Source organism: Rhipicephalus microplus, chromosome 8, assembly GCF_043290135.1.
Source record: "Rhipicephalus microplus isolate Deutch F79 chromosome 8, USDA_Rmic, whole genome shotgun sequence".
NCBI lineage: Eukaryota > Metazoa > Arthropoda > Arachnida > Ixodida > Ixodidae > Rhipicephalus > Rhipicephalus microplus.
In genome coordinates this window covers 20,589,035-20,615,919 of record NC_134707.1, presented here as the reverse complement: position 1 = coordinate 20,615,919, position 26,885 = coordinate 20,589,035, and the positions used below count along the sequence as shown (strand labels likewise).

The following is a 26,885-nucleotide window of genomic DNA, read 5'->3' as shown; positions in this document are numbered from 1 at the left end:
TGTGGGTGTTTTTAATAGCAGATTGCAAAGGCGACAAGTGATATTTCGGCAAAGACGGAAAACAGTTAATAGCAGATCATAATTTTTTTATTCAGTAAGTGGCAGCAATATGTGCAATTTCTACTAACGCAAACCTTGTCACTATTACATTTCACGAACACGAACAGTGCCACTGCCTCCGGCCGGTGATATGTTCGCTCAGTCTTCGATGAAGACGTAAAATGATACGCATTCAACTTGTCCTTTGTCGGTGATTCCCTCGACCCTGATGTTGAACGTACCGTTCTGGAAACAAGATTATATTCAACAAAATTTAAGTGTCCCTCCGTAACCGGGAATGCACAGATTTAAAGATGCTTAGCTATCAGAGAAAGCGAGCTGCTTAATGAAAGGTGATTAGCCATGAATACAAAGATTTGTCTGGAGGTAGGTCTATCACGCATATCCAGATGTGCTCGACAAAAAGGGAGCCATGCAAAAACCGTGCATATCACAGACTCCGCTTACAGAAGCACTCTTGAATGCATAGCATGCCAAATAGTCAAGTCAATGTATATTTATGTGTCATGGTCAAAGCACAAAACAAGAACACGGAGGCTTAAACATATCAACAGCACTCTAGAAATAAATGCCGGTGTTGCCAGCGTTTAACTACTTTTACGAATACAATTCATTGTCGAAACAATGGCATATGTCACATTCATAGCTCAATAATTGCGCATTATTGGAAAATGGTAGCTTTTAGCATGGTTAAACGTTTTTCTGTTGCACCAAACACACAGGTAGCACTAATTCAGGAGTCAAGTACGTCTATACTATGGCTTGACGATATCGAAATTAGCGCGAACGTTACAGTTATTATGCACGATGTGAAAAGATTCAAAGAGTTGACAAACGTTGTTTGCCTTGGTCGATCAACTTACATAATCATTACGAACCCATACGAGCACCACTATTATGACACTACGGAAGTTTTTTGTACTGTAAAACACTGACAAGCATGACTAGACCTGCTTACTCGGTATAATTCTAAATGGTTATTCCCTGACACGTAGCCCAGCTTCATTGAAAAGGTCGACAGCAAGCTCACAAGATAATATGAATGTCTGCGATTTCATTGGATACAATGTCTTAATAACCCTAGACTTCGTTCACTTACTCCCATCACGAGCCGGACAGCAGGAATGACCTTGAGGAGTATGGACGACTGGTACGTGCCCGGTGGTATGCTCTCGCAACTGTTGTTCCAGGCGGCGCCAATCATGCGCTCAGTCAACTTCGTGCCTCCGCACGCCTTAAATGTACTGCGATGGAAGAACAGAACCAGGACACTTAAGTCAACCATCACTTATCAAGTCAAGTCAAGATTGTTAGGTTTCATTAGTATTTTCTCTCTAAGTATGCTCTATGTATGCTCACTCCAAGTAAAGTAACTCAAAGTATGCCTAATATATCACTCAATTCTGCAAACGGTTGCTTACCCGTCCCCATTACTTTGCGAATATTAATTGTAAACGTGCTCACAATTTCCGCTAGAACAAAGGAGGTGAATTTCGCCAATCTTCCCTGCCCCCTCCCCCCCCCCTGATTGGTCGAGTCCGCAAAGTAAAAAGCTTGCCTGCAATAAATACGAAAATGAAGCTAGGACGTGCTCTCCACGTGCACAAAGACTTGCGTTTATTCCCTAGCATTGCGGGAGTAAATATGGGAATAAAACCGTTTTTTGAACGCAAAATTAGGGGTCACCAGCAAACACTATCGTCGAAACTCTGCATATTCGTCATGGGCCTGTGCTCGGTAGTGGCAAGCAGAGCACCCCCCCCCCCCCACCGGTCACTCTAAAGGGTGTGCATACCGGTCCAACACATTTCCCTAATAGGAGAAAGACGCTTCGATAAACCTTAGTTCCCCTGAACACTTCTTACGCCTATGGCAGTCCTAATTCTCTATCCTAAACAATGATGGAACAGTTCCTAATGAGTACGACTTTCAGACAGGGCGGTGGCAAGCAATGTGTTGACTCATTACAAAAAAAATACGGCTTCCACCATTAAGTCATCATAGAAAAATGTGTAAAGAACCACGTAGTTTTCGAGACTTTGTTTTCGTTATTTCAGACCAGGAACCAACTCATGCATGAAACGTTTCATAAAGCCGTGCACTCACCAGGAGCCGAAGTCGTCGACGCAAGGCATCCGCAGCCCGAGGGAATTATGCACAGTGAACGTCACCGCCGGTGAACGATCGCCTTGGCGGAGGACGTCGACCGTGTAGTTGACGCGCATGTAGCGACCCACTTTGGAATCCTGAATGGTGAAGTCCTTGAGACGAAAGCCGTGCTTCCCAGCTGAAACAAGCAGCAAGTGCCCGTAATTCATATCGCACATGGTCCTAGTTCTAAAACCACGTGGTACAATGTCAAGAATCAGCTTTGTTACCCGCAATTTACGATACCCTTGCAAAACCGACCCGTCCAAGTTCCCTTATCGGGACAAACCGTCGTTGAAACGTGGCAAAGCTGTGGGCTCTCTTTTCTCGAAATTGTGGAGTTGTGACGCCATATCTCTACCAAGCAAACGTTCATAGGGTACGGCTACAGCGTAGAGTGAAATATGGCCCCGGAGATATGGCTGGGCACATCGCCTCCTGCAGGCAAGCGCTACATGTTCAAGCAGCCGTTGATGTCGAATTATGCCCACACAAACAAAGTGGGCCTATCACACCACATGATGTGAAAAATGACTTTTTTTTTGCTACTAGTCCTCACGCTTCGCGCCTCTGACGCTGCCCATGTGGACTGCCAAGACATGTTTGGAAGCAGTCATTCAGGGAGGACTTAACACGGAACAGTATTTCATTTTCTGCTGAGTTCTTGTTAAGCCTAGTGGACGACGAGAGCATGAATGGGTATCAGAAACAGTATTAACTTGTTGCTAATACTTTGATGTCAATACACTGTTAAGCGGTTTATTGACGGACACTCAACGATGATTCACGACAGCGACAGTCAATGGGCGTAGCTGAGTGGCACAGATGCAGGAGGTGGCTGGTGGTATTCAGGGACGACCTCCGCGATTTCCTGCTGAATGGCTCGGCGGAGCGGAGGTAGAAGTGTACTTGATGGCTGTTGAGCTTGTTGTGGGGAAGCAAAAGCCAGTAGAGAGACCTGGCGGGCAACTTCCTCACGCACGAACGACTTGATTTCGGCGAGCAAGGTTGCGTGGTCTGGAACTGCTGACAAGGCCGAGAGATCAGCATCACGTGGTGGCGGACGACGGGTCATCAAGCGCTGCCGCCGCAGCTCGTCGTAACTTTGGCATAACATGATGACTTCTGCCACAGTGCGGGGGTTCTTTGCCAGGAGCATGGTGAAGGCATCGTCGGCGATGCCTTTTAGAACATGCGTGATTTTGTCAGCCTCTGACATGTTCGGGTCGACTTTCTTGCACAAGTCAAGGATGTCCTCGATATAACTTGTGAAGGACTCACCGGTCTGCTGGGCTCGTTCACGTAAACGCTGTTCAGCTTGCAGCTTACGAACAGCAGGGCGGCCGAACACGTCGACGACAGCGGTTTTAAAAGCGGACCAAGTCGGGAAATCAGATGCGTGGTTATTGTACCACATTCCGGCCACACCCGCAAGGTAGAAGAACAGGTTACCTAGTTTAGCTGCCTCATCCCAATGATTGGGGACGCTCACACGTTCGTACATGGCAAGCCAGTCCTCGACGTCGGTGCCATCCGCGCCGGTGAAGACAGGAGGGTCGCGGATGCGGGGGACACCGGGACATGGCGGCGACGTAGGAGGAAGGGTTTCCTGGGCGGCGTCTTGGTACATGGTTGGAGGCACGGTACGGGATCGAAGCTCCAAGGGCATCGAATGCTGACCGAAGGTGTTTGAAGGGCACAGCACTCTCAGCACTCTCCACCAAATTGTTAAGCGGTTTATTGACGGACACTCAGCGATGATTCACGACAGCGACAGTCAATGCGGGGATAGACTCTCTGCACGAGCTGCTCTTCTTCTTAAGAAAAAGGGCGACCCCCTAGAAGGCGCTGAAGAGGATGACCCACTGTTCAAAGGCTTTACCACAACACAAAGAGTCACCTCTAAACAAAACTGCAATTGGCTCTTGGCAACTAGCCAGTCCAACAGAAGAGTATGCCTTAGGGTGTCCCTTTTTGCTAAAAAATATTCGTCAAACATCTTGCTGGTGTTTCGTCTCTTCAAAACCAAGCCTGCAAGTTTTGTTGTCACGAGCGCTACATCATGCCGACAGCACGTGCGTTGTCCGTTACCACGGTGCAAAAATACTTCAGGTGAGCAAACTCCGGTACTATCCACTGCCCGACAACGTTCTGCTTCACAAGGAGCCCGAGAGATGGCACTACAAACTTTGCCCCGGCTTACCCTTCCCTCTCCCCCTCACTGTTGGGCAGTCCCGTTGCGTAGGGAAAGGTGTGGCGCTCATTCATCCTCACCCCTACACCCTTGCCGCACCGTCAACTTCCTCCCTTATCACCCCCTCTTTCGCGGTGCCGCTCTATGCGCATCACGTGGTTGATATCGCGCGATAACCCTGTTTTCTCAGATTTGGAAACCATCGCCCACGTTCCGGATGTGCTTTGCGGAATTCGCCAGCAACCCGCCATGGTCCTCACTCTGGCGAGCCATCTATCGGCATGCCGCAAACGAGAACATGATTGGTCCCTCCACGCCAAGCGCTCGCTTCACGGCGTCCGCTCACCTGAAGTATTGTTGCACCGCGTTCGTGACCTAAGAGTACAGAACACGCAGCGTCGAGAAAAAACACGCCCAAGGCACACGACAACTGTTGGTGAACAGGGTAAGCATAAAAGGACGCAAATTTTCTTTATCTTTTTAATAACGCTAGTTCAACGCAGTCCAGGACGGTGACTTGGGAGACAGCAGTTGTCTCTCACCTTGGAAATAATGCCGTGATACTCACGCTAAGCAGATTGATTCAATCAACTGGAGAAGGCGCACCAGACATGCTGTCCAATGGGTGGGCTCTTTTCCTTAGAAAAGTGCCTTGTCATTGATAGCCGGCGAGTTTCATGTGGGTTACCTCTGGACATCGTATCCCGTGTTGTCTCTGGCACTAGTCACTACAAGGCTGGGGCGTAGGTTGGTTGCGAAACTTTATTGTGATCCTGCAAGGCGTGCGTGAGCGCGCAGCGGACGACTCCCACGCCAGGACCATTAAGAAGCCTATAGGCCGCTCCACGGTCCTGCTGGACAGCCCAAAAAGTTGGTCGGCCAGGACGGAGCTGCGTAGGGCCACTTCGCACCTAACTGTAGTAGAATTTTTTGTGTGTGTGGGAGGGGGGAGGGGGCATTCCAATCTGAACTGGGGTCCGGGTAGGCAGATAAGGACGAGTGTCATTTTGGGCTCTGTATGCCATGACAAATAAAAATTGGGGGAGGGGGAGCACAGCATGCTACCCCCTGACTTCGCCATTGCTTTAAGAAAAGAATAAATTAGAGAGGAGGTGGTCATGGTAGCTGGTCACAATTTCCGGAGCCCTCCACTACGGCGTCTCTCATAATCATATGGTGGTTTTGGGACGTTAAACCCCACAAATGAATCGAGGTGGTCATGGTACTTCATACTCTTTAAGGTCAATACTTTAAGGTATTTAAGGTCACTTTAAGACCAGAATAGATTAATAAAGGTAGTTGAACGAAATTTCATTCGATCTACGTTTGTGCTTGTATATGTTGGCTCACACGCTGGCTTTGGTTTTAGTCGTGGGATCAAATTTTGCCTGTGGCAGCTGCATTTTCGGTGGATGCGAAAATGCTGTAGGCCCATGTTCTTATAATTGGGAGCACGTTAAATAACCCCAAGTGGTCGAATTTTCCGAAGCCCTCCACTACGGTGTCTCTGATAATCATATGGTGGTTTCCTAATGTTAAACCTTACATTTCAATCAATCAATGACTTTGGTTTTGCGCGTAAACCGTTGTAGTAAGTCTCCCAAAAGTTCAACAAGCGCGCGTGAGTGGCGACTTTTCTGTGTTGTCGCGCCGTGTAATGGAACCAAGTTGTAAACAGGGCGATGGAAAGCGCACGGCCACAAATTGTGCTTAGCTGGGCCCATCGCCTGCTAGGCTATTCCTCCTTAAAAAACTCACCCCCTATAGTGGCGCGCTCCAGACGAACCATGTTACTGACTTATCTCACAAGTGTGGCATATCTCTAAATTTTGTTTCCGCGATCGCTTGTTGCAGCGCTCTCCTTTGGGACATTAGATATGAGCGAAACTATTCGCTTATACTCACGCTGCAAGTTTGACTGATATGCGGACCCTATTGCGCATTTCAGTTAAACAGGCAGCGGAGACGGGACAGCATAGCAGACGGGAGGTCAAGATGAGCACAATTTTGCGCATGTGCTGATGCTCACCCTATTTGCTACTTGGATCTGTCGTGCAGTGCTGGCGCATATAAATGTCGCCGCTGTCGCACGCTAGCTTAAGATTTGGGAGACTGCGCATGACCACGTGTTCGTAGTGTGACAAAAAAAAATACCCAACTGCAGTCCGGCAGATCCGTTTTCGCGAAGTGCCGCAGAGGGTTGTCTGCGAACTGCTGACATCGGTGCAGCAGGCCCCGGAAACTCAGCGCTAGTTTCGGTTTCAGGGAACATGTGCGCCCGTAGCCGTTGCCAGGCATCCTAAGATATGGTTGAACAATGTGAGGTTAACGTGGATGTTCGTATTTGTTGCCTTTCATCAGTTTTTACGCCTGAAAAGATTTAAATGAACTGTAAAGAAGTCATCATTTGTGCATGTCTTTTTTTATTCCTTACTTTATGAATTTTGAATCAGGCGAAGCGCGGGAAGATTTGCGTTTAGCACTTGCCCCGCCCCTTTTCCTAGCCACTCTCTCAGCAATATAACATGTCGGATCGCGCTCGGTTGTCTCGCTCGGCTAGCGCGCCAAGTATGAATACGGCAAAGATAAGGCATTTGATGTAGCGTACAGCGAACGAAAGCTGCAGCAGGCCTGGTGAATCAGGTGGCCAAATCAAGGCATCATATGTTTTGTGCGCCTCTACAGCGTGTTAACACCGGTATTTCCCGATTCACGAAGGTTTTTGAGGCTTCCAAGTGGCAATGGGTGAGCACAGGTATTTGGACCCTTTATTTGAGCAGCTATTGATTTTGCATGAGCACATAAGAAAACCCAATTCACTGCAAGCCTGACTGGATCGACAGAAGTGCAGTGTCGCTAGACTAATTGGTCAAGACGGCGCCTAAGTTGCAGCCGGGAGAAGCGTTTGATGAAATGCTCGAGTTTGTGTTGGCCCGGCTAAATAGTTTTTGCTTACTTGCTGTTCGCATGTAGTTCAAATGGTTTCAAGTAATTATAGGCTCTTTCCTGTTCATGAAATTCATGTAGACGGAGTTTGAGTTCTTACTTCTAAAATGTCAGTCAAATACATGTGATGCACTAAATGCTTCTAAAAATCATTACAGCGAATGTCCCTGGAGCTAACAATTTGACAAGAGAACTTTTCTTCGCCAAGGCAACGCTGTTGCCCTGACGAAGACAAGTAAGCTTGCTGATACAGTGACGCTTGAAACAGTTTCCAGCTCTTAAAGGACTTATGATCGCTTTAAGCCCTGTCATGCCTTCGAACTTCACTCACGTTTGTTACCGAAGTTCTGTAAGAAAACAATGTGCGCCGTCACTGGGTCAAATACGGTGTGTCCTACTCGGGATCACTGATAATTTTCGCATTATTTCGAATATTCTGTGTTTAATGTTTGCTCATTATGTCCACCCGGCAGTTGGTAATTAAAGCTGCTTTTATGAATTGACACTTTCACACTACGTGTGTGTCTGTTTTTTTTTTTTTTTTGCAGAACGTGCGATAGAAAGCTCATCTTATTTGTGCCTAAAGAAATTATATATTTATTCTTATTGAGAAATCAATCAGCTTCTTTCGCCACTTCATACCACATGAGCGAAAGGTTTGAAAAAAAAATGCGGGTAACAAAGTTTAACGAATGACCGTATCACACAAGCAGCCAGTGTACCTGGAAGAAGGCAAGAGCGCGATCTGTATGATTGAAAAGTGGGTAAGGAAGGCTTCCACGGCAATTCTCTTCCTCTCGATTTTTCGTCTTTCCCCTCTATTTTTAACGTCCCCAGTGACGTCATCACATAAATGTTCTGTTCGTGATTTATCTTTAGTAGGATGCCCGCCAGCCGCCCATGGTGAAATTGGTGCTGTCGCTATGTATCAGCATGCCAGAGCGAATACATGGGAGGCATAGGAAGTTTCCGCCCCCTGGGTGCACTGCGACCGGAGCATGCAGTGACGGGCAGTTCCGGCAGTCGGCAATCAGAATCGTGTTGGCTTATACTGTGACAGCGGGAGTTAGAACAGCCAAAGACCAAGCCGCAGAGACAGCGAACACTGCCGACAAGCACGTGGTCAAACCATGGTAAGCTTTGCTGCGGCTTCTTCTTTTGTTCGAGTCAACCCTGGCAAAAAACGAAAAGGCTACCAAGTGTCGAGTTCATGCAATATTAGGACAGCGCATAAAAAAGTTTGGCACCGTAAACCATGCATTGAACGCTTTCTGAAGGCAGTGTCCCGGTGCAAATATGGCATCTCAAAGCGCTCCCGTAAATGCCCCGCATTAGCCATGCACTTTTAGATCGGTTTTTCTGCTCAGAATGTTGAATCATAAACGTCTCACTCTACCCAAGCAGTGCTGTAAAAAACACCGCCCCCAGCACTATCATAACAGTTCTGCTGCTAACTGGGTAGTGCAAAGAAAGCCGTCCGCAAGCAAATGTAGTACAGTCGACCACAAAAGTTTACGGACCAGGCGAGCGCTTGAACCAAGTCTGTTCGCGACACTTTGGCTACGTCAGCGTAAATTGACAGCACTGCAGCGCCCTAGACGCATCTCTACCTCAAGCTATGGCCCGTCTGGTTTCTGACTGGGTACAAATATTTTGCGTCCTTCACTCTTTTTTTTCGTTACCGCTTTTTGGCAGTGCCGCTGTCTGTCTCCTTCTTCTCTTGTCCCTCGTTTTTGGCTGTTTTTTATGTGAATCATGTCGCTTTTTTTGGAATTTACGTCTACGTGCATCGGCCTAGAGGGCAGTTGAATAGCGTAAGTGTTATCACTCGCAACATTTATCACAATGATACCTAGCCAAAGGAACACAGTTCGAGTTACCCCATGATAGCGTTGATCCTGCTATGAAAACAGAAGTGTTGTGGTCATTCTGCTGACAAGCGCTTCGCGTGAAAACCTAATGCGCTACGCAGCACTGAGAATTTGAAAGGCCAGTGAATAACAAGGGACGTTTGGGTGTATACATATTGTGAAGGCGATGAAGTACGCAAATGTTGAATTTAGTTGGCTGTGTGTACCTTGCCATCAGTGATGCAAAGCTCGCTTTATCAGGAACTAGTGGCCGGGGTGACTTTTGTCCTTTCAGTTGCATTTTCCCCTCAGCTCCTGCTTTCTGCGCGTTGCACTGTTCTTTACACATCTTCAAATGCTATGTTCATTGTTGACTTCAAATCGTGTGTACTGCAAACGGGGCTTGCGTGAGTTCACTTTCACGCCACAGCGACGGCCCAGACACAATCATGGCTTCCGAAATCAGTTACGGCAATCGCGGATGCCTCGGACAACAGATACCCGAAGGGGATCACGACCGACATTTTGCCAATTACTAGTATGACACGTGTGCAAGCATTTGCAAGTTAACATCGCGACTTTGAAACGTACGTGCATGATGCCATGTGGCGACGAAAAGGATCTGATTATGTGAAGCCTCTTCAATCTGCCGCTTACTCCGCTGCTTATAATCTGCTGCTCACACGGCGCGAACCGCAGTCAGATTTGGCGTAGCCATGAGGGCTACGCCAAATAAATGCAGAGCCAGTGTATCAAACTTTCTATTCGACTGGTTGGGGAGAAAACGGGTGTTTCACTAACCCAACACGTTAGCACGGGCCTGTATTTAGCGTTCTCGCCTTCTGCTATCGGTAATACTAAGCAATTATTACTCAGTCATTTAGGTCAACGGCTGCTCATAACGCAGCTGCCACGTCGATTGCTTTGTATCGCGTGCGGCTGCTGCGTCTGATTTTGTTTAGGCCATCGTTTCGGTGAGTGATCCAAAAACAATTTCGTGGCAATTCAGTTGCGCGCCTTAATAACATAGGAAAATTCATGGTTCACCTTCTGAATGGCAACTGCGTAAACACACGCATCAATCGTTATTTCGCAATCACTAGTTGCACATGATTTTAAGGCAAGCTTCTCACGAAAGTCGGGTTTTGCACTACACAATACCGCTCCGAAAGGCGGCCCTATTGGTTTTGCGCACATCCAGTTTTTCCAGATGGATGGCTGGATGGATGGATTGATATGGTTGTGTCCTTTAGACCAGGCGGTGGCTAACGCCACTAAGCCGTAATACTTAGTGAACCAAAAACTATATTTATTTTTTTCCTTCAAACGGTGAGGTTGAGAACTCGTACTTTGCAGTGAAGGGTTTAATTTTCACTCGTACGTTGACTTTATCCGCCAATAAGGTAACCTCCTCCTAGTTAATTATACCCGCTTAAAGGTTATTTTGCCCTCCCTGTCACTCAACCCCAGTGCTTCGAAAAACTCTGCACCATCATCCTGAACTATAGGGTGAAGCCCTTTACAGAACATCAAGTGTTCCGCAGTTTTCTCCTCCTCTCCACACTCACTGCATACCGTACTCGGCCCGATATGTCTTGGCTCGCAATACTCCCGTCCTGGCCTTGAACTGTAGAGACCTACCCCGAGTATTATCATAGATCCTTTTCTTGGCAATTTTCTACTTAAAAGTTCGATAGATCTCTAGCGTGGACTTCTTAATCATGCCTATTCTCCACATATTGGTCTCAGCTTCCTTCACCTTCTTCGTAACTGATAATTCTTTTTTGTTTTGGCCCCCTGCTGTTTTCTAAGTATTTACCAGTCAATTTTCTGGTTCGCTTCCTCCATTTTGTATCGACATTCTTCATGTACAAGTAGCTAAATACCTTCCTAGCCCAAAGCTCCTCTCCCATTTCTTTCAATCACTTCTCAAATTTCATCTTGCTGCTAGCTTCCCTGACCTCAAATGATGTCCATCCAATGTCACCTTGTACTCCCTGATTTGTTGTATTCCCGTGAGCTCCCAAGGCAAGCCTACCTATTCCACGTTGCTTAATTTCTAATCTAGCTTAAACTTAGGATCACATGCACAAGACCACATTGCCGAACGTCAGACCAGGAACCATGACCCCTTTCAATATTCCTCTCACAACATCATACCTATTGTAATTCCACAGTGCCCTATTTTTCATCACTGCTGCATTCCTGTTACCTTTAGTCGTCACGTATATTTCATGTTCCCTCAGGTACTCGGTCCCATTGCTTATCCATACGCCCAGATATTTGGATTTATCTGTTATCTCTAGCGTGACCTCCTGTATCCTAAGCTCACTACCTTCGTTGTCATTGAAAATCATGACTGCTGATTTTTCCTTACTGAATCTAAAATCTAACCTATCTCCCTCAATACCGCAGATGTCCATCAATCTCTGCGAATCTTCCTTGTTGTTGGCCATTAGCACTATATCATTTGCGTACATCAATGCAGCTAGTGCCTGTTCAGTGAGTTTTCCTTGTTTGACGAAAGAATGGTTGAAGCCATGTCCACTTCCCTCCAATTTGGCCTCGAATACTTGCAGGTACATCATGAATAACAGGGGTGACAGAGGACACCCCTGCCTAAGCCCCCGTTTTACCGCTGTGGGCTTGGATACTTGTTTTCTCACTTTATAATCATCTTGTTACCTTTATAGATATCCTTTAAAAGATTAGCGACTTCATCTTCCACACCACCCTGCCGTGGTGGTCTAGTGGCTAAGGTACTCGGCTGCTGACCCGCAGGTCGCGGGCTCAAATCCCGGCTGCAGCGGCTGCATTTCCGATGGAGGCGGAAATGTCGTAGGCCCGTGTGCTCAGATTTGGGTGCACGTTAAAGAACCCCAGGTGGTCGAAATTTCCGGAGCCCTCCACTATGGCGTCTCTCATAATCATATGGTGGTTTTGGGACATTAAACCCCACAAATCAATCAATCACTCATCTTCCACGCCTAGTGTGTCCAGTATTTCCCACATTTCCTCTTGAACCACGCTATCATACGCTCCCTTGATATCCAAAAATGCTAGCCACAGGGGCCTGTGTTTCTTTTCTACTATTTCGATGCACTGCATCAGTGAGAACAGATTGTCTTCCAACCTCCTGTGTTTCCGAAACCCATTCTGTAGTTCCCCCAGCAGCCCTTCATCCTCTATCCATGCCTGCAGTTTTTCATTTATAATCTGCATCACCACCTTGTAGACCTGTTATGACATGTCACTGTTATAGGACGGTAGTTGTTTGTCAGCTTTGTCTCCCTTTATAGATCATCCTCATCCTGCTAAGTTTCCATCCATCGAAGACTTCACCAACGATTATTATTTTGCTCGCTGCCTCTCTGTCTGCTTAGACTTCGGACCCAATGTCTTTATCAGCATAATTGGAATGGCATCTGGGCCTGTTGATGTACTACTAAGAACCCTCTTCTCAGCCCTTTCGCACTTTCGTTGTGAAAATGAAGCCGTTGCGCCACTTGATTCGCCCTTGTCTATTGTGGTGCATAAAGCACTTCTTTGTTGAAATTTTTCTGTCACCCTTGTTCCTATATATTCAATAGCTTCGTCCCCCTCCAGCCTAGCACCTTGAGCTGTTATAAACCTCTGCTCTAGGCTCGTCTCATTTTTAGGCAGTTTATATTCACAGCTGCCTTTCTATCCTTTTATGTACTTCTTTTAATCTTTTCATTGATCAGAAGGGATGCTTCCCTTCTAATCAATGATGCTCAGAAAGATTCCCATTTTCTTTCAATATCATATACTGCAGTTCACCCCGCTGCTTAGCATGTTTGTGTTCCCTAGAGGCTCCCTGACTGACGTTTTGCTGTGGTTCTCTTGAATTCCTCATCCCGTGCACCAACTCTTGCGTTTGTGTCTTCTTTTCCGGCGTGACTTGTCACGTGCCTTAGCAAGCTCTAGCTCAAACCGTCTAAATAGATTCGTGTATGAATTCATGAACACTTAAGGGCCAGCGCCCCTAGTGGTCCCGGCTCAAAGCTAGCGCGTTTTCAATGGAACCAGTGCATTTTTCTCGAATAATCAGTTGTATAGGGTAGATATGGAAAAATGCAGACAACAGAGCGTGTCTGGGAACCCAAACGGACAAGAAGGCTGCATCAATTAAGTGAGCTTCAATTTTGTTCCTAGAGGCAGTTGAAGATCGTACAATGGGATTATATAGAAACGGCGAAAAAGTGGCCTCATTTTGGAGACAAAACGTTTACTGCAGTAAAACCAAGCAGGTTCTATTAAAGGTCCGTGCACCGTATATAGTCCTGGCACTCAGCTTTCGATCGAAGTCATTGCCAACATGCCGCGATCGGCATAACACTGCTCGCTTACGCGCTTTTGGCAAAGCGGTCCTTCAAATTCATGTGGTATATTGATAAACCCTTGCTTATCACAGGTGGTTCGGCGTTATTCTTGGCTGAGTGCGTTAATCGCACAGTTACGGGGCACAACATAGCGTGCCATCATAGGTTCAATGCTGCGCGTCGGATGATAATTTTTTTTTCAGCCCGTGCATCAGTTTCACATCATCCTACATTGCAAGATGTCGCCACTGAAACAAAACAAACAAGTTTCTGTTTCAGTTTCGATTTTTCGCTGAGATCATGACGATTTTTTTTCCTTCATCTTTATTACTTCTTAGTGCATTTTTCAATACTGCACGTATATCACAGTCCTAATATGTACATTTGTAGTTCTTACTACATTCTTTTAAATATCCTAAGAAAAACAACGCTCAATCAAATTGCGTGAACAAAGCCTTTTCGTATACGTATTGTGGTGTAAGCTTACTTCCTGTTTTCATGATTTCGTTATGCTCTTTTCAGGTCTCTATAATTCATCGATGTAAAGAGCGCGAACTAAGAGTAGAGGAGCAATGCATAGAACATGGCAAAATTATACCTTTTGTCGTTTCTTTTTAAATGCAAAGAGTTTCTTATAGTATCTATCTATCTGTCTATCTATCTATCTATTTATTTACCTTTCTATTCATCTATTTATTTATCTTTCTATTTACCTATTTTTCTGTTAGTTTATTTATTTATCTATTTATTTATTTATCTAGCTAGCTATATACTTATCTATTTATTTATCTATTTACTTATTTATCTATGTATCTATCTATCTATCATCTATTATCTATTATCTATCTATCTATCTATCTATCTATCTATCTATCTATCTATCTATCTATCTATCTATCTATCTATCTATCTATCTATCTATCTATCTATCTATCTATCTAGCTGCCCACTTGTGTATCCTCTTTGTACGTGTGTAAATGTATTCACAATATATTGACCCGTTACTCACGTAACGTATGTCCCATTCTCCTAGGCAAGGAGGCGATATACGTAGTGTATATCGCCGTATATCATATACCACAATATATACTACGTATATCGCCTTCTTATCGTGGTGTGACCCAAAATAAGTATTTAGGGCTAAGAAAGCTTGTCGAATAACTTTGATGGTTCATGACATGAAAACTTTCAAATTCCGTTGCGTACGTACGTCGTCAAACCTTTTCGTCCACACATACGTGGCACATACCCCATAACCAATGTGGCGGTATGTGGTTACATGACAGTGATGATTGGCAGTTTGTTGACCCTGGAGAGGAGAAAGAGACATTTGTAATTTAAGTGTGAGAGAACCAAGAAAATTTGAAACCAGGAGCTCGTACCCTATGAAGGCAAAGGTTAAATATTGTCACAATGTGCAAGGAACATGGCACAAGGCTTCGTTTCGACGTGAACTGCAAGGCTCTATTCGCACACAAGAACAAAACGCAAGAACAGACGCGCAATGTCGTCTTCCTCGAAAAACGCCAGAGACTGCCACTCGTGATGCTGGCTTCTTCCTCCTCTGTTGTGCTTGCGGCTAATAATCGTGACATTAGCCTCCCTTCCAAGAAGGCATCGTCCCGATGCTTCATTATCATGGCGGCAGGGTTTGTAGTCACTGGCAGTCCACGGGTTCATTCGGACAAATAACGCTTCATCCGAACCACGTCCACAACTTCTGGTACATGTCTTTGACGTCTTGAACAATGTGGACTGTCGGAAATGACCTCGTAGTTAACAGCACTGAGACGCCGAAGGAATGATACGACCCAAAGTGCCGTCTTCAACGCTTCTCCGAGAGGCCATGACGGCGAACTGGGGTCCAGATCCAAACTTTCTCTCCTGGTTCATAGGAGACTGGTCAGTGACGAAGATTAGAGCGCCTTGTGTCATAGTCCTGGTGGCGACGAATACGTACGCCGGCAAGTTGGCGGGCTTCTTCAGCAAGCTGATTTATGTAGTCGGCGTTTTTTTCGATGCCATCACTTTCATGTGGTAACATAGCGTCCAGCATGGTTGTGACGTCACGGCCATGGAGAAGACGAAATGGTGTCATGCGTGTTCTCTCTTGCTGTGCCGTATTGAAAGCGAAAGCGAAAGGCAGTATCTCGTCCCAGTTTTTGTGTTCCACATTGACGTACATGCAAAGCATACCCGCAAGTGTTTTGTTCAGCCATTCCGTCAGACCATTTGTTTGTGCATGGTGTGCCGTTGTACGCCGGTGAGATGTTCCACTTAGGCCTAAAACTGTGCGTAATAGCTCGGCTGTGAATATTTTTCCTATATCAGTGATTACTACAGATCGAGCGCCATGCCTCAGGGCTATATTCTAAATGAAAAACCAGACTGCTTCACTTGTTGTGCCCCGCTCCAAACCCTTGGTTTCGGCGTAGCGAATAAGGTAGTCTGTGGCTACAATTATCCATTAACGACCAGCAGCCGAGGTTGGAAATGGTCCTAGAAGATCCATTCCGACTTGAGCGAATGGAGTTTCTGGTACGTCGATTGGATGGAGGAGCCCTGCTGGTTTGACGGCTGGCACTTTCCTACGTTGGCACTCAAGACAAGTCCGACCGTGCTGTTGAACGGTTGCCGTCAGTCTCGGCCAGTTGCTGTCTCCTCGGCATAGCGTTCGTGTGTGGCCTAAATGACCGGATTTCGGTTCGTCATGGCACGCCTCTAGTACTTCTTTTCTGAGTGGTGTTGGGACGACAAGTAGGTAGGTGATGCCGCTCGGAGAAAAGTTCACCTCATAAAGGACCTCGTTGCGCAAACAAAACGATGCTACCCCTCTTACGAAGAGCTTTGGCATAGCAGATATGCGTCCCACCAAGAAATAAATAAGGGGTTGCAACTCGGGGTCGTCGTGTTGCTGCTGTGCGATTGTAGACGTGTTGACTACACCAACAAACGCCGCATCGTCTTCATATTTGGCATTTGCGTCTTCTAATGGTGCACGAGAAAGCAATTGACGTCTGCATGCCGCTTTCCGGATTTATAAACTATAGCCATATTGAATTCTTAAAGCTTGAGGCGTCAGCGCGCCAATCGCCCTGATGGGTCCTTTATGATGGTTCAGCGAACTGGAAGCGCGGGGGTAAACACAGACACAAAGCAAAGAAGAGGCACCCAGCATGAGCGCTCAACTAACAACTGGTTTATTCGCACGTTTGAAGGACATAAACGTACACAAGGGTGCGCATGTCAACAGAAATAGGATGATAGTGTGAGCAGCAAGCGTGGCGTTCATTCGAAGCACTTGTCTACGAATTATCAATATAGTTAGTCACAGTCAAGTAGTGATAATGACGGATGGCTAATACAATGATTCTTATTTCTAGAAATGTGATATGCTTCAAAAATTTCACGCGTGGTTCAAAGCGGATGCCGTAAAAGTACACTTGTTTTTTCAAAAACGGTTGACATTTGCAGGAATCGCAATGTGAAGCTAAAACGGAGTATTTTTCAAGGAACTCAAACGCTCCCTGAGTCGTGTGTTCAAATATCGCCCCGTCTGGCAGATGTACCGTTATTTTGACCGATACGATCTCTATGTATACCAACGCCGACCACACCAACTGGGATACCATCCCGCCATTCGTGACTTTTGCGTACAATACCGCTACGCAGCGCACCACGGGCTATTCTCCATTCTTTCTCGTCTAGGGCCGTCAACCAACATTTCCGCTCAACATCACCTTTTTTGACGTCTCTGCGAACTCGTCATCGTCACCGAGTGAGCACTTAATCTCTCGCCTGGTCGATTGTCGCCGACGCGCCCGCCTCAATACAGAGGCAAGCAAACAAGAGCGGACTGCTCGCTACGATGGCGTCCACCACGTAGTTCACTTCAATACTGGAGACGAAGTACTGTTGTGGACCCCAACGTGAGTTCCCGGCCTGTGTGGTAAGTTTCACTCACGTTTCATTGGCACCTACACAATAATCGAGCAGACGTCTCCTGTTATTTACCGAGTAATCCCTGTTGTCATGCCTTCCAGCGGCCGTTTTCGTGGTACGGAGGTTGTTCACGCGTCGCGCTTAAAACCATTCGTGCGACAAACACCACCATCATATACAGCAGCCACGTTGGCCGCTTCCGCGCGAGGGGGAAATTAGTGTAAGCACAATATTCACAGCGTTTGACCTTCATCTTCTTCATCTGCATATAATCAACACTAAAAGCGTCTTCTTCGTTCGAAGTGTTGATCGGACCATTCGGCCTAATAAATGCTGTCGCGACCCCAACGCTGCTGCTGTCTTATAATTTAATTATGAGAGATGCCGTTGTGGAGGGCTTCGGAAATGTCGACTACCTTACGTTTTTTTTTACGTTCCACCCAAATCTAAGCACACGGGCCTACAGCATTTTCACCTCCGTCGAAAATGCAGCCGCCGCCACCGCGATTCGATCCCGCGACCTGCGGGTCAGCAGTCGAGTACCTTAGCCACTAGACCACCGTGACGGGGCTTATTTATCCGTAGGCACAAAGCCCTTATTTTGATAGGACACGTCGAGGATGAACACTGTTGCTGTCCTCGGTATTCTAGCCACAATGCGCAGTTTAAAAAAAGTCGCACTTTATATTCATAAATGCCTATGCCGTGCATCTCCGTAGTGTTGTTGAATATGGTGTCACGACATATTCAACATATCCAATCGCACCGCGGCAGATGCGGGAGGAAAATCGGGCGCCACCGATGAATTGCCGAAAATTCTTCGCCCTTGCGATTACTCTGGAGGAACTTACACTCATACTCTTATTTCCCTGTATCCACGCCCATGATGGAATTGGAAAGATTACCTGCAGGTATAAAAGCAGCATTTCTATAAATCTAGCCTTGTCATAGACAATTCGTTCGAATAATGAAGGTCAAGCGGGGGCGTTTAGGTTCACTGCGATACCGGCTGCCTCGGCGAAGAAGCTCACTTCACTTCCACATTTCCTGTACTCAGAGAGGGTACCAAAAAATTGCAATTGCATATGCAAACATAGGACAGAAAACACATTATAACATTATGGCAAAAACGAATGACCTACCGCGACTTCAACTGTTAGAAAGCGGTGGCAGTAACGGTGTACATACACGCTGATTTGCCGCTTTGAGGCGTTCAGACATGGCTAGTTGCTGTAATGTACTTCTCACTAGCCAACATTGGCATAGGCGGAGGTGGGGGCGTTTGCACTCCTTTCGAACACGAAGTACGCGAGAAACATACACAAAAAAACAGAAAAAAGAAAAAAAATAAAGAAAAAAGCCAATTATTGAAGTCAACAATCAACGCAAAGAACATCATATGGAAGGCAAAAAGAGAAGCTAAAATGCGTTCAAGGCTTACACTCGGTTTCGGAACCTGTTTAGAGATGTCAAACTCCCCCTTAACACAGATGCACTAAGGTATGCCAGACCGTGCCGACTAAACCTATGCCAGACCGTGCCGGCTACTCCTAACTTTACGCTTTCCCGAGAAACCATGTTCCACGCTCCGAAGACCATGCCGCACGATGAAAAAGAGTTCTGTAGATCAAACAGATCACTCAGAACCCAATATTTCACACCCTTTTTGCTCGCCTTGTGCTTAAGCACCCCTTCATTAGCATCCCAAACGATCGCCAGGCACATATACAAATGAACGCACGACCATAAATATGTACAATACCCTCCCCCTTTTCCTCGATGACTGGCGGAGGTCAGCGGCGAGGACGGCGCGGACTGATGTGCGCGGTGCAGACGGCGAAACGATAGGCAAGCAGACACGGAAACGCGACAAAGCGTAGCTGCAGTTGCCGTAGCAACGCTAGAGATATCTTCCATCGGCTTCTTTGGTGCTGTATTCCATTCTATTCCTTGATTTTTCAGCGTTCGTCACTTCTCTATCAAACAAAAAAATAATGTCTCGGGCTGATAACATGCTTGCCATTCTTAAGTGAAAGTGGCGTAAGCGCGCGGATATCATTTATCATTTGGTTAGAGTATCTAGAAAATATGAAGACAAAGGAAATAATGAGGAAACAGGCTGACAACTGCCACCTATAGGGGCACAACGCCTCCCTGCTCTTTCGTGAAGGGAGGCATAAAAGAAATGAGGGAAGAAAGAGAGAGAAGGGAAACGTTTTAAAAAGAGGAAAAAACACGTAAAATTAAATAAATAATATTTCTCAATACAACCGAGAGGCATGCAAAATGCAACACTCTTTGAACACTGTCTTTAGTCTACTCTACCTTCCTGATCAGCATATTATCTGGGGTTTTACGTCCAAAAACCACGAGATGATTATGAAAGAGGCCTCAGTGGAGGTTAACGATAGTTATAGCGCGAGAACAAAACGACGACACAGAGACAAGAAGGACACGAAAGACGTGTCCTCCTTGTCTCTGTGTCGTCGTTTTGTTCTCGCGCTATAACTATCGTCATGCCATACCAACTAGCCCAAGCTGCCACACTTCTCAGTGGAGGGCTCCGGAAGCTTTGATCATCTGGCGTTCTCTAACTTGCAGTGACATTGCAGAGTTCACGGCCCGCTACCATTTCGCCTCCATTGGAATACGACCACCCCGGCTGGGATCAAAACCGTGACCTCTGGGTCAGACGCCGGGCTCCATAACCACTGCTCCAATGCGGTGATCTCTTAATCAGCAGAATTTCATCGGAAATATTAACCGATGACACAATAACTTCGTTGCCGCAATGCCACTTTACGCCGTTCAAAGAGTAATCCGTGCATAAGAGGCTAACCCCCGTATTCACAAACGCTCCTCGACTCGACTTTCACCCTTCACTTGAGAGAGTTGAGTACTGCGCCCCCACACAGCTGAAGCCGACGTTGCGCTACTCAAGAATCGCAGCAGATTATCGCTGATATGCAGTGACTTACCGTGCCTTGATATGGCGCTTCTATCAGTTATCATAAGTGAAGGCGAAGCTTGAGTAAAGGGACGTTCTAAAATACGGGGGTGAGTTCAGGCATGGACACATGCATGTCATCATTACTGCTGACTTACATGGTACAGATCAGCAATATACAACAGAGTAAATGAAAAAACGAAGAAAATTCAGCGCTACCAAGCGTTTTTCACAATAATGTTCTGCCTATAGATTCATTGAGCCAAGTGTTCGATGCTCACTAGACTGCCCTCCGCACAGTGTTCGTGAGTAAAGCCCAATAATAGTTCCACTAAACACCCAAGTGTTCTATTTTCTATGCACTGCTTTGTGTGTTCTACTTTAGGATGCGTGTTCAAGTTTCACTCAAAGGCTAAAGAGTAGCCGGCACCATATTTGTGTGCCTACATCTCCTTATATATCATATCAATAAAAAAAAACAGATCAAGCGCGCATTGCTTCTTTGCCTCAACTTTGCAACCAACGTTCCACTGCTCGCTAATCGCTGGAAGGAAAAAACAAATGCCGGTGCTGCTTCGAATTCTGCCAGCGGTCTCGTATCACATTCGCACGTGAGGCCGCTTTTTCATTGATGTTTTTTTTTCTTTTTTTTTACATTGGTATTATTCTGCAATTGCTTTGTCCATCTTAGTCACCGATAGCCTTTTCAAGCGACCTTCCTTCGTGAACTGCATGCGATAATTCCTTAAACCTACGACACTAAGAATGCGGCGCGTTTCGCGCCAGTGATGTGATAATGTTTCCCTATCGCAAACTTTAAAACGGTATATTGTATTGAAAATTATTCTTTAGAGTCCCTACTACAATGTTCACTTTTTTGTGAATTGCCAAGCTATACAGACTGGAAAAACATATTCTGACATGCTCTATGTAGCGCAGAAGCATACTGCACTAATTGGATAGATGTGGTGCTCATGTATATTTTTTATTGATTGGTGGTTTTAGCTAAAACACTCTGTTGAGGTTGGAAGATGTAAACTATATATGGAGAAGTGCGCCGCAACCGCTCTATGTGCATCGAAAACAAGTTATGGGTGCGTGGTTGACACAACACTGCAATGCGAATCGCAATGGCTCACACAAATAGATCGCATTAGACAAGAAACCGCGCCTCCGTCCTATGAGATACGGGACGTATATGGGACGGAGCCATACGGGACGAAGCCACTACGGACGGATATACGGGACAGAGCCACTTTTATTTTTAGGTAGGTAGGTAATAAACTTTATTAGGATCCAACGAGGATTTACTGGCCCGAGCAAGGACTCCAGGAGCCGTCGTCCGCGGAACATCGTGCGATGTAATCACTTCTGTTTATTTATTTGTTCCAAGTGGAGCCGCTCTACTTTTTGATGATGATGATGATTATTACCTATATGTTTGTTTCACGCCAACTCCTCGGGACTGGCCAATAAACTAATTCTTTATTAGACAAAGTGTTCGTATAAAAATTGTATGACTAAAGATTTATATAAAAGTCAAACTACATAATGACGCTAACTTAGATAGTTCAGCTCAACACCACCCTGATACTTTAAAAAAAAATTCACCGTAGAACGGAGGTCTCGGTGACAATGACGATGAGGGGCTCCCACTGATAGAATATTTGAAATGACTAAATCTAATCCGGTTGGATTAAACACCGTTTTGAAAATTTTTTACTCAATATATTCTTTATTCTTTATTCGGTGAGTGCCCCGCTTTGCTCGAAAAGGCGTTACAGCAGGGGGGTTACAGACTGGAATAAAACAATTCTTCGTTTATACAGCACACTTGCTTGTCTTGCAGCCGGTTCCAATCTCTAATGGTCATCACAAAAAAGGAATTATAAAACATGGTCGTTCTTGCTCGATACTCTTTCACTTTGCGTCGGTGGCCATGTCGACTAGATATGTAACTGGGTTCACTGAAATAGTTATGACGGTCAATCCCAGTCCGCCCATGAAAAACAGAAAAGAAAAACTTCAAACGCAGTTTTTTTCTGCGTAAAGAAAGCAATTCCCAACCCAATTCAGCTTTCATAGCACTGCAGCTGTCTATCCGCTCGTACCGCCCTAAAACAAACCGCGCAGCTCTGTTTTGTATTTTTTCAAGCTTATCAATCAAGTTCGCCTGCATCGGGTCCCACACAGGACATGCGTATTCCAAAATCGGTCCAATACATGTGAGATAGGCTGTATTTTTTAATGTTCGGGGTGCCAATCTTAGGTTCCTCTGAATGAAGTTTAGACCCCTTGCCGCTTTGCCAGCAACGTGATCAACATTGGTATTCCATGAGCAGTCATACGACAAAACAACGCCAAGATATTTGCATGTTGGTTCGGTAATAACAGTATGCGTATCTATGGTGTACGCCGTTACTATTGGTTTCTTTTTTTTTGAAAACACGCATATGAACGCACTTTTTGGGGTTTAGCGTCATTTGCCACTTCTGGCACCACTGTACAATACAAAACAATATTGAATCGGATGCATAATATAATCGAAGCGGATGCATGATAGACAGATTGAAGGTATATTTCTTCATTTTTCTCGAAGGCATTTGACCATGTAGCCCACTGCCGCCTGATTTCAAAGTTATCTGCTCTTAAATTGGATTCGCAGTCTTTAACATGGCTTCGGAATTTTCTTTCAAATCACAAGCAGTTCGCAATAGTTAACAATGTTCCGTCTCTATTATGCTATGTTATCCCCGTCGTAAGTGTTCTTGGGCCGCTACTCTTCCTAATATTAATCAATGATCGCCATAATAATCTGGCTTCCCTTGTACGACTGTTCGCACGTTCCATTTCCCAAGTTTTTGTTATCGTCCCAAAACACCACACGATTCTCAGAGCAAACCGCGCCTGCAGTTTTCGAGAAGGTTCCGGACTGTAGTAGATCATTTCGATAAGATCACGCCCACTGTGCGAACGGTACAGATTGTTCTGGAACCTACGCCATTGCCAGCGATAACGCTAGAACATTCGGCGGCAAGAGTATAAATGCCGACGCGCTTCGCCGCTTGTCAGTTGTTGATCGAAGGCCGACGCTCCGTTCGCCGCTATCAGTCCGAGACTGCTATCTGTGCGAGACTGCTGCTGTAATTGGACTTTCCGTTTACCGGGCACAGGTTCGCCCAAATAAACAGTTAAATCCCAACACGAAGTCTCCTGTCTTCGGCCACGTCACGACCCCGTGACATCTGATGGAGGTGCTGGGTATCGATCCCAGTACCTCTGCCCTTCGACCTTTGCTCAGCGCCTGCAACTTTTCAACGCGTTATGGATACAGTACTGGCAGGATTGAGGTGGCAGACTTGCCTTGTGTACTTGGACGACGCCGTCGTGTTTTCCTCGAGTTTCGACGAGCATCTTCGGCGCCTTGAAGCTGTACTTCAAGCCATCAAGACGTCCGGGCTCACACTGAAGCCAGAAAAGTGCAGATTTGCGTATGAGGAGCTCTTGTTTCTGGGGCACGTTATCAGCAAGTCCGGAGTTCGTCCCGATCCACGGAAAACAGCCGCCATCACCGACTTCCCGCCGCCCACTGACAAGAAGGCCGTGCGCCGATTTCTGGGCCTGTGCGCCCATTATAGGTGGTTCGTGAAAAACTCCGCCCGCATCGCCGATCCTCTCACTAACCTTACCAAAGCCGATGTGGAGTTCAAATGAGAAACGCCACAGGAACACGCTTTCCAGGAGCTTAAACATCGCCTCCAGACGCCTCCGTTACTTGCCCATTTCGACGAATTCGCCGAGACAGAAATACATACTGACGCATGCAGCGTAGGTCTTGGCGTCGTTCTTGTGCAGACGGCTCACGGACTTGAAAGGGTTATTAGTTATGTCAGCTGATCGCTATCTAAAGCAGAAGCAAATTATTCCACAACAGAAAAGGAGTGCCTCGCCATCATCTGGGCTACGTCAAAATTTCGCCCCTACCTCTACGGCAGGCCCTTCAAAGTTGTGAGCGACCACCACGCCTTGTGTTGGCTAGCCACCTTGAAGGACCCTTCAGGTCGCCTCGCACGATGGAGCCTGAGACTTCAAGAATATGACATTACCGTAGTTTACAAGTCCGGCAAGAAACACTCCGACGCTGACTGTCTCTCTCGTGCGCCTGTCGACCAACCGCTACCCGACGACCCGGAGGACGACTACTTCTTGGGAACGATAACTACCGACAACTTCGCTGAACGACAGCGGGCCGACCCGGAACTTAAGGCCCTATTAGAATACCTCGAAGGCAGGACCACCGAAGTCCCGAAGGTATTCAAGCGCGCACTTGCGTCGTACTTTCTACGAAACGGTCTTCTACAAAAGAAAAACTTTTCACCGCTTCGAGCTAAGTACCTCCTTGTGGTGCCTTCAGCTCTGCGACCAGAACTCCTGCAGGCCCTGCACGACGATCCGACGGCAGGGCACCTCGGTGTTTCTCGCACGCTCGCGAGGATACAAGAAAGGTACTATTGGCCATGTCTTACCCCCGACGTCACTCGTTATGTGAGGACATGCCGGGACTGTCAGCGACGCAAGACACCGCCGACAAGGCCAGCGGGACTTCTGCAGCCAATTGATCCACCTTGCCGACCTTTCCAGCAGATTGGTATGGACCTACTAAGGCCGTTCCCGACATCGGCTTTCGGAAACAAGTGGATCGTGGTAGCTACCGACTGCCTCACCCGCTACGCCAAGACAAAAGCCCTGCCAAAAGGCAGTGCATCCGAGGTAGCTAAGTTCTTCGTCGAAAATATTGTCCTACGTCACGGCGCCCCGGAGGTCCTTATCACCGACAGAGGAACGGCATTCACTGCCGACTTAACTCAAGCGATCTTGGCATACAGCCAAACAAACCACCGCCGGACGACAGCGTACCACCCACAGACCAACGGCCTCACCGAGCGGCTTAACAAGACGATCGCCGATATGCTGTCAATGTACGTCGATGTCGAACACAAGACGTGGGACGCCATTCTTCCGTATGTGACCTTTGCATACAACACGGCGGTGCAGGAGACGACGCAGATATCTCCATACAAATTGGTCTACGGAAGGAGCCCGGCAACGACGCTCGATGCCATGTTACCCAACATCACCGACGAAGAAAACCTCGATGTGAGCGAGTACCTTCAACGCGCCGAAGAAGCCCGACAACTTGCGCGTCTCCGTATGAAGAATCAAAAGACGACCGACAGCCACCGTTACAACCTTCGACGACGCTTCGTGGAACACCATCCTGGTGAACGTGTTTGGGTGTGGACGCCGATACGCCGACGTGGACTAAGTGAAAAGCTTCTGCGACGGTACTTCGGACCGTACAGGGTGGTTCGACGTCTCGGCACACTTGTTTACGAGGTTGTCCCCGACGGCATCACGAACTCTCAACGACGCCGATCGCGACCTGAAGTCGTCCATGTCGCGCGCCTCAAGCAGTTTCATGCGCGTTAACAAACTGAAACAGTGTTTTTTTTGTATTATTGTTGTATCGTAATTTATTCATTATAATTTCTTGCATTATTATTGTACATTCATCTTTAGTTAAAGCATCGGGACGATGCCTTTTTTTCAGAGGGGGGCAATGCCACGTTCCATTTCGCAAGTTTTTTGTTATCGTCCCAAAACACCACACGATTCTCAGCGCAAACCACGCCTGCAGTTTTCGAGAAGGTTCCGGACTGTAGTAGATCATTTCGATAAGATCACGCCCACTGTGCGAACGGTACAGATTGTTCTGGAACCTGCGCCACCGCCAGCGATAACGCTAGAACATTCGACGGCAAGAGTATAAATGCCGACGCGCTTCGCCGCTTGTCAGTTGTTGATCGAAGGCCGACGCTCCGTTCGCCGCTATCAGTCCGAGACTGCTATCTGTGCGAGACTGCTGCTGTAATTGGACTTTCCGTTAATCGGGCACAGATTCGCGAAAATAAAGTTAAATCCCAACACGAAGTCTCCTGTCTTCGGCCACGTCACGACCCCGTGACACTATGTTATCCCCGTCGTAAGCGTTCTTGGGCCGCTACTCTTCCTAATATTAATCAATGATCGCCATAATAATCTGGATTTCCTTGTACGACTGTTCGCAGATGATTGCATATTATACCGCCCCACAATGAGCCCCAATGACGATCACATTATACAGAACAATCTTCATCTTACTTCCCAATGGTGTAAAACATGGTTAATGACACTCGATTCATCTACATGCAAGGTAATCTCTTTTACCCTAAAACACTGAGTTTCTAATTTTTCTTATCATGTAAGTCAAAAGCCAATTTATCCTTCCACTTCACACAAGTAATTGGGAAGTCATCTCACGCCCAGCCTTCATGGAACCTTCACGCCACAACCCCATGTGCCAACGCTTCGTAGTCACGGGGGTACCTACGTCGAACCCTGCGAAATTCCCTCTC

General features: G+C 46.6%; 1 protein-coding gene across 2 annotated transcripts in view; it reads left to right on the top strand.

The window, feature by feature from the left end:
* Positions 1 to 8,209: 8,209 nt before the first annotated feature.
* The window catches only part of LOC142768855 (uncharacterized), a 110,148-nt gene continuing 91,472 nt past the window's right edge, over positions 8,210 to 26,885 (top strand). For both annotated transcript variants that reach the window (XR_012885502.1, XM_075871258.1), the window contains exon 1: positions 8,210 to 8,481. Coding sequence is in view for 1 of the 2 variants with exons in the window: in XM_075871258.1 (XP_075727373.1) it covers positions 8,249 to 8,481 (233 nt within the window). In the remaining variant the exon portion in view is untranslated. The remainder of the gene's footprint in view (positions 8,482 to 26,885) is intronic.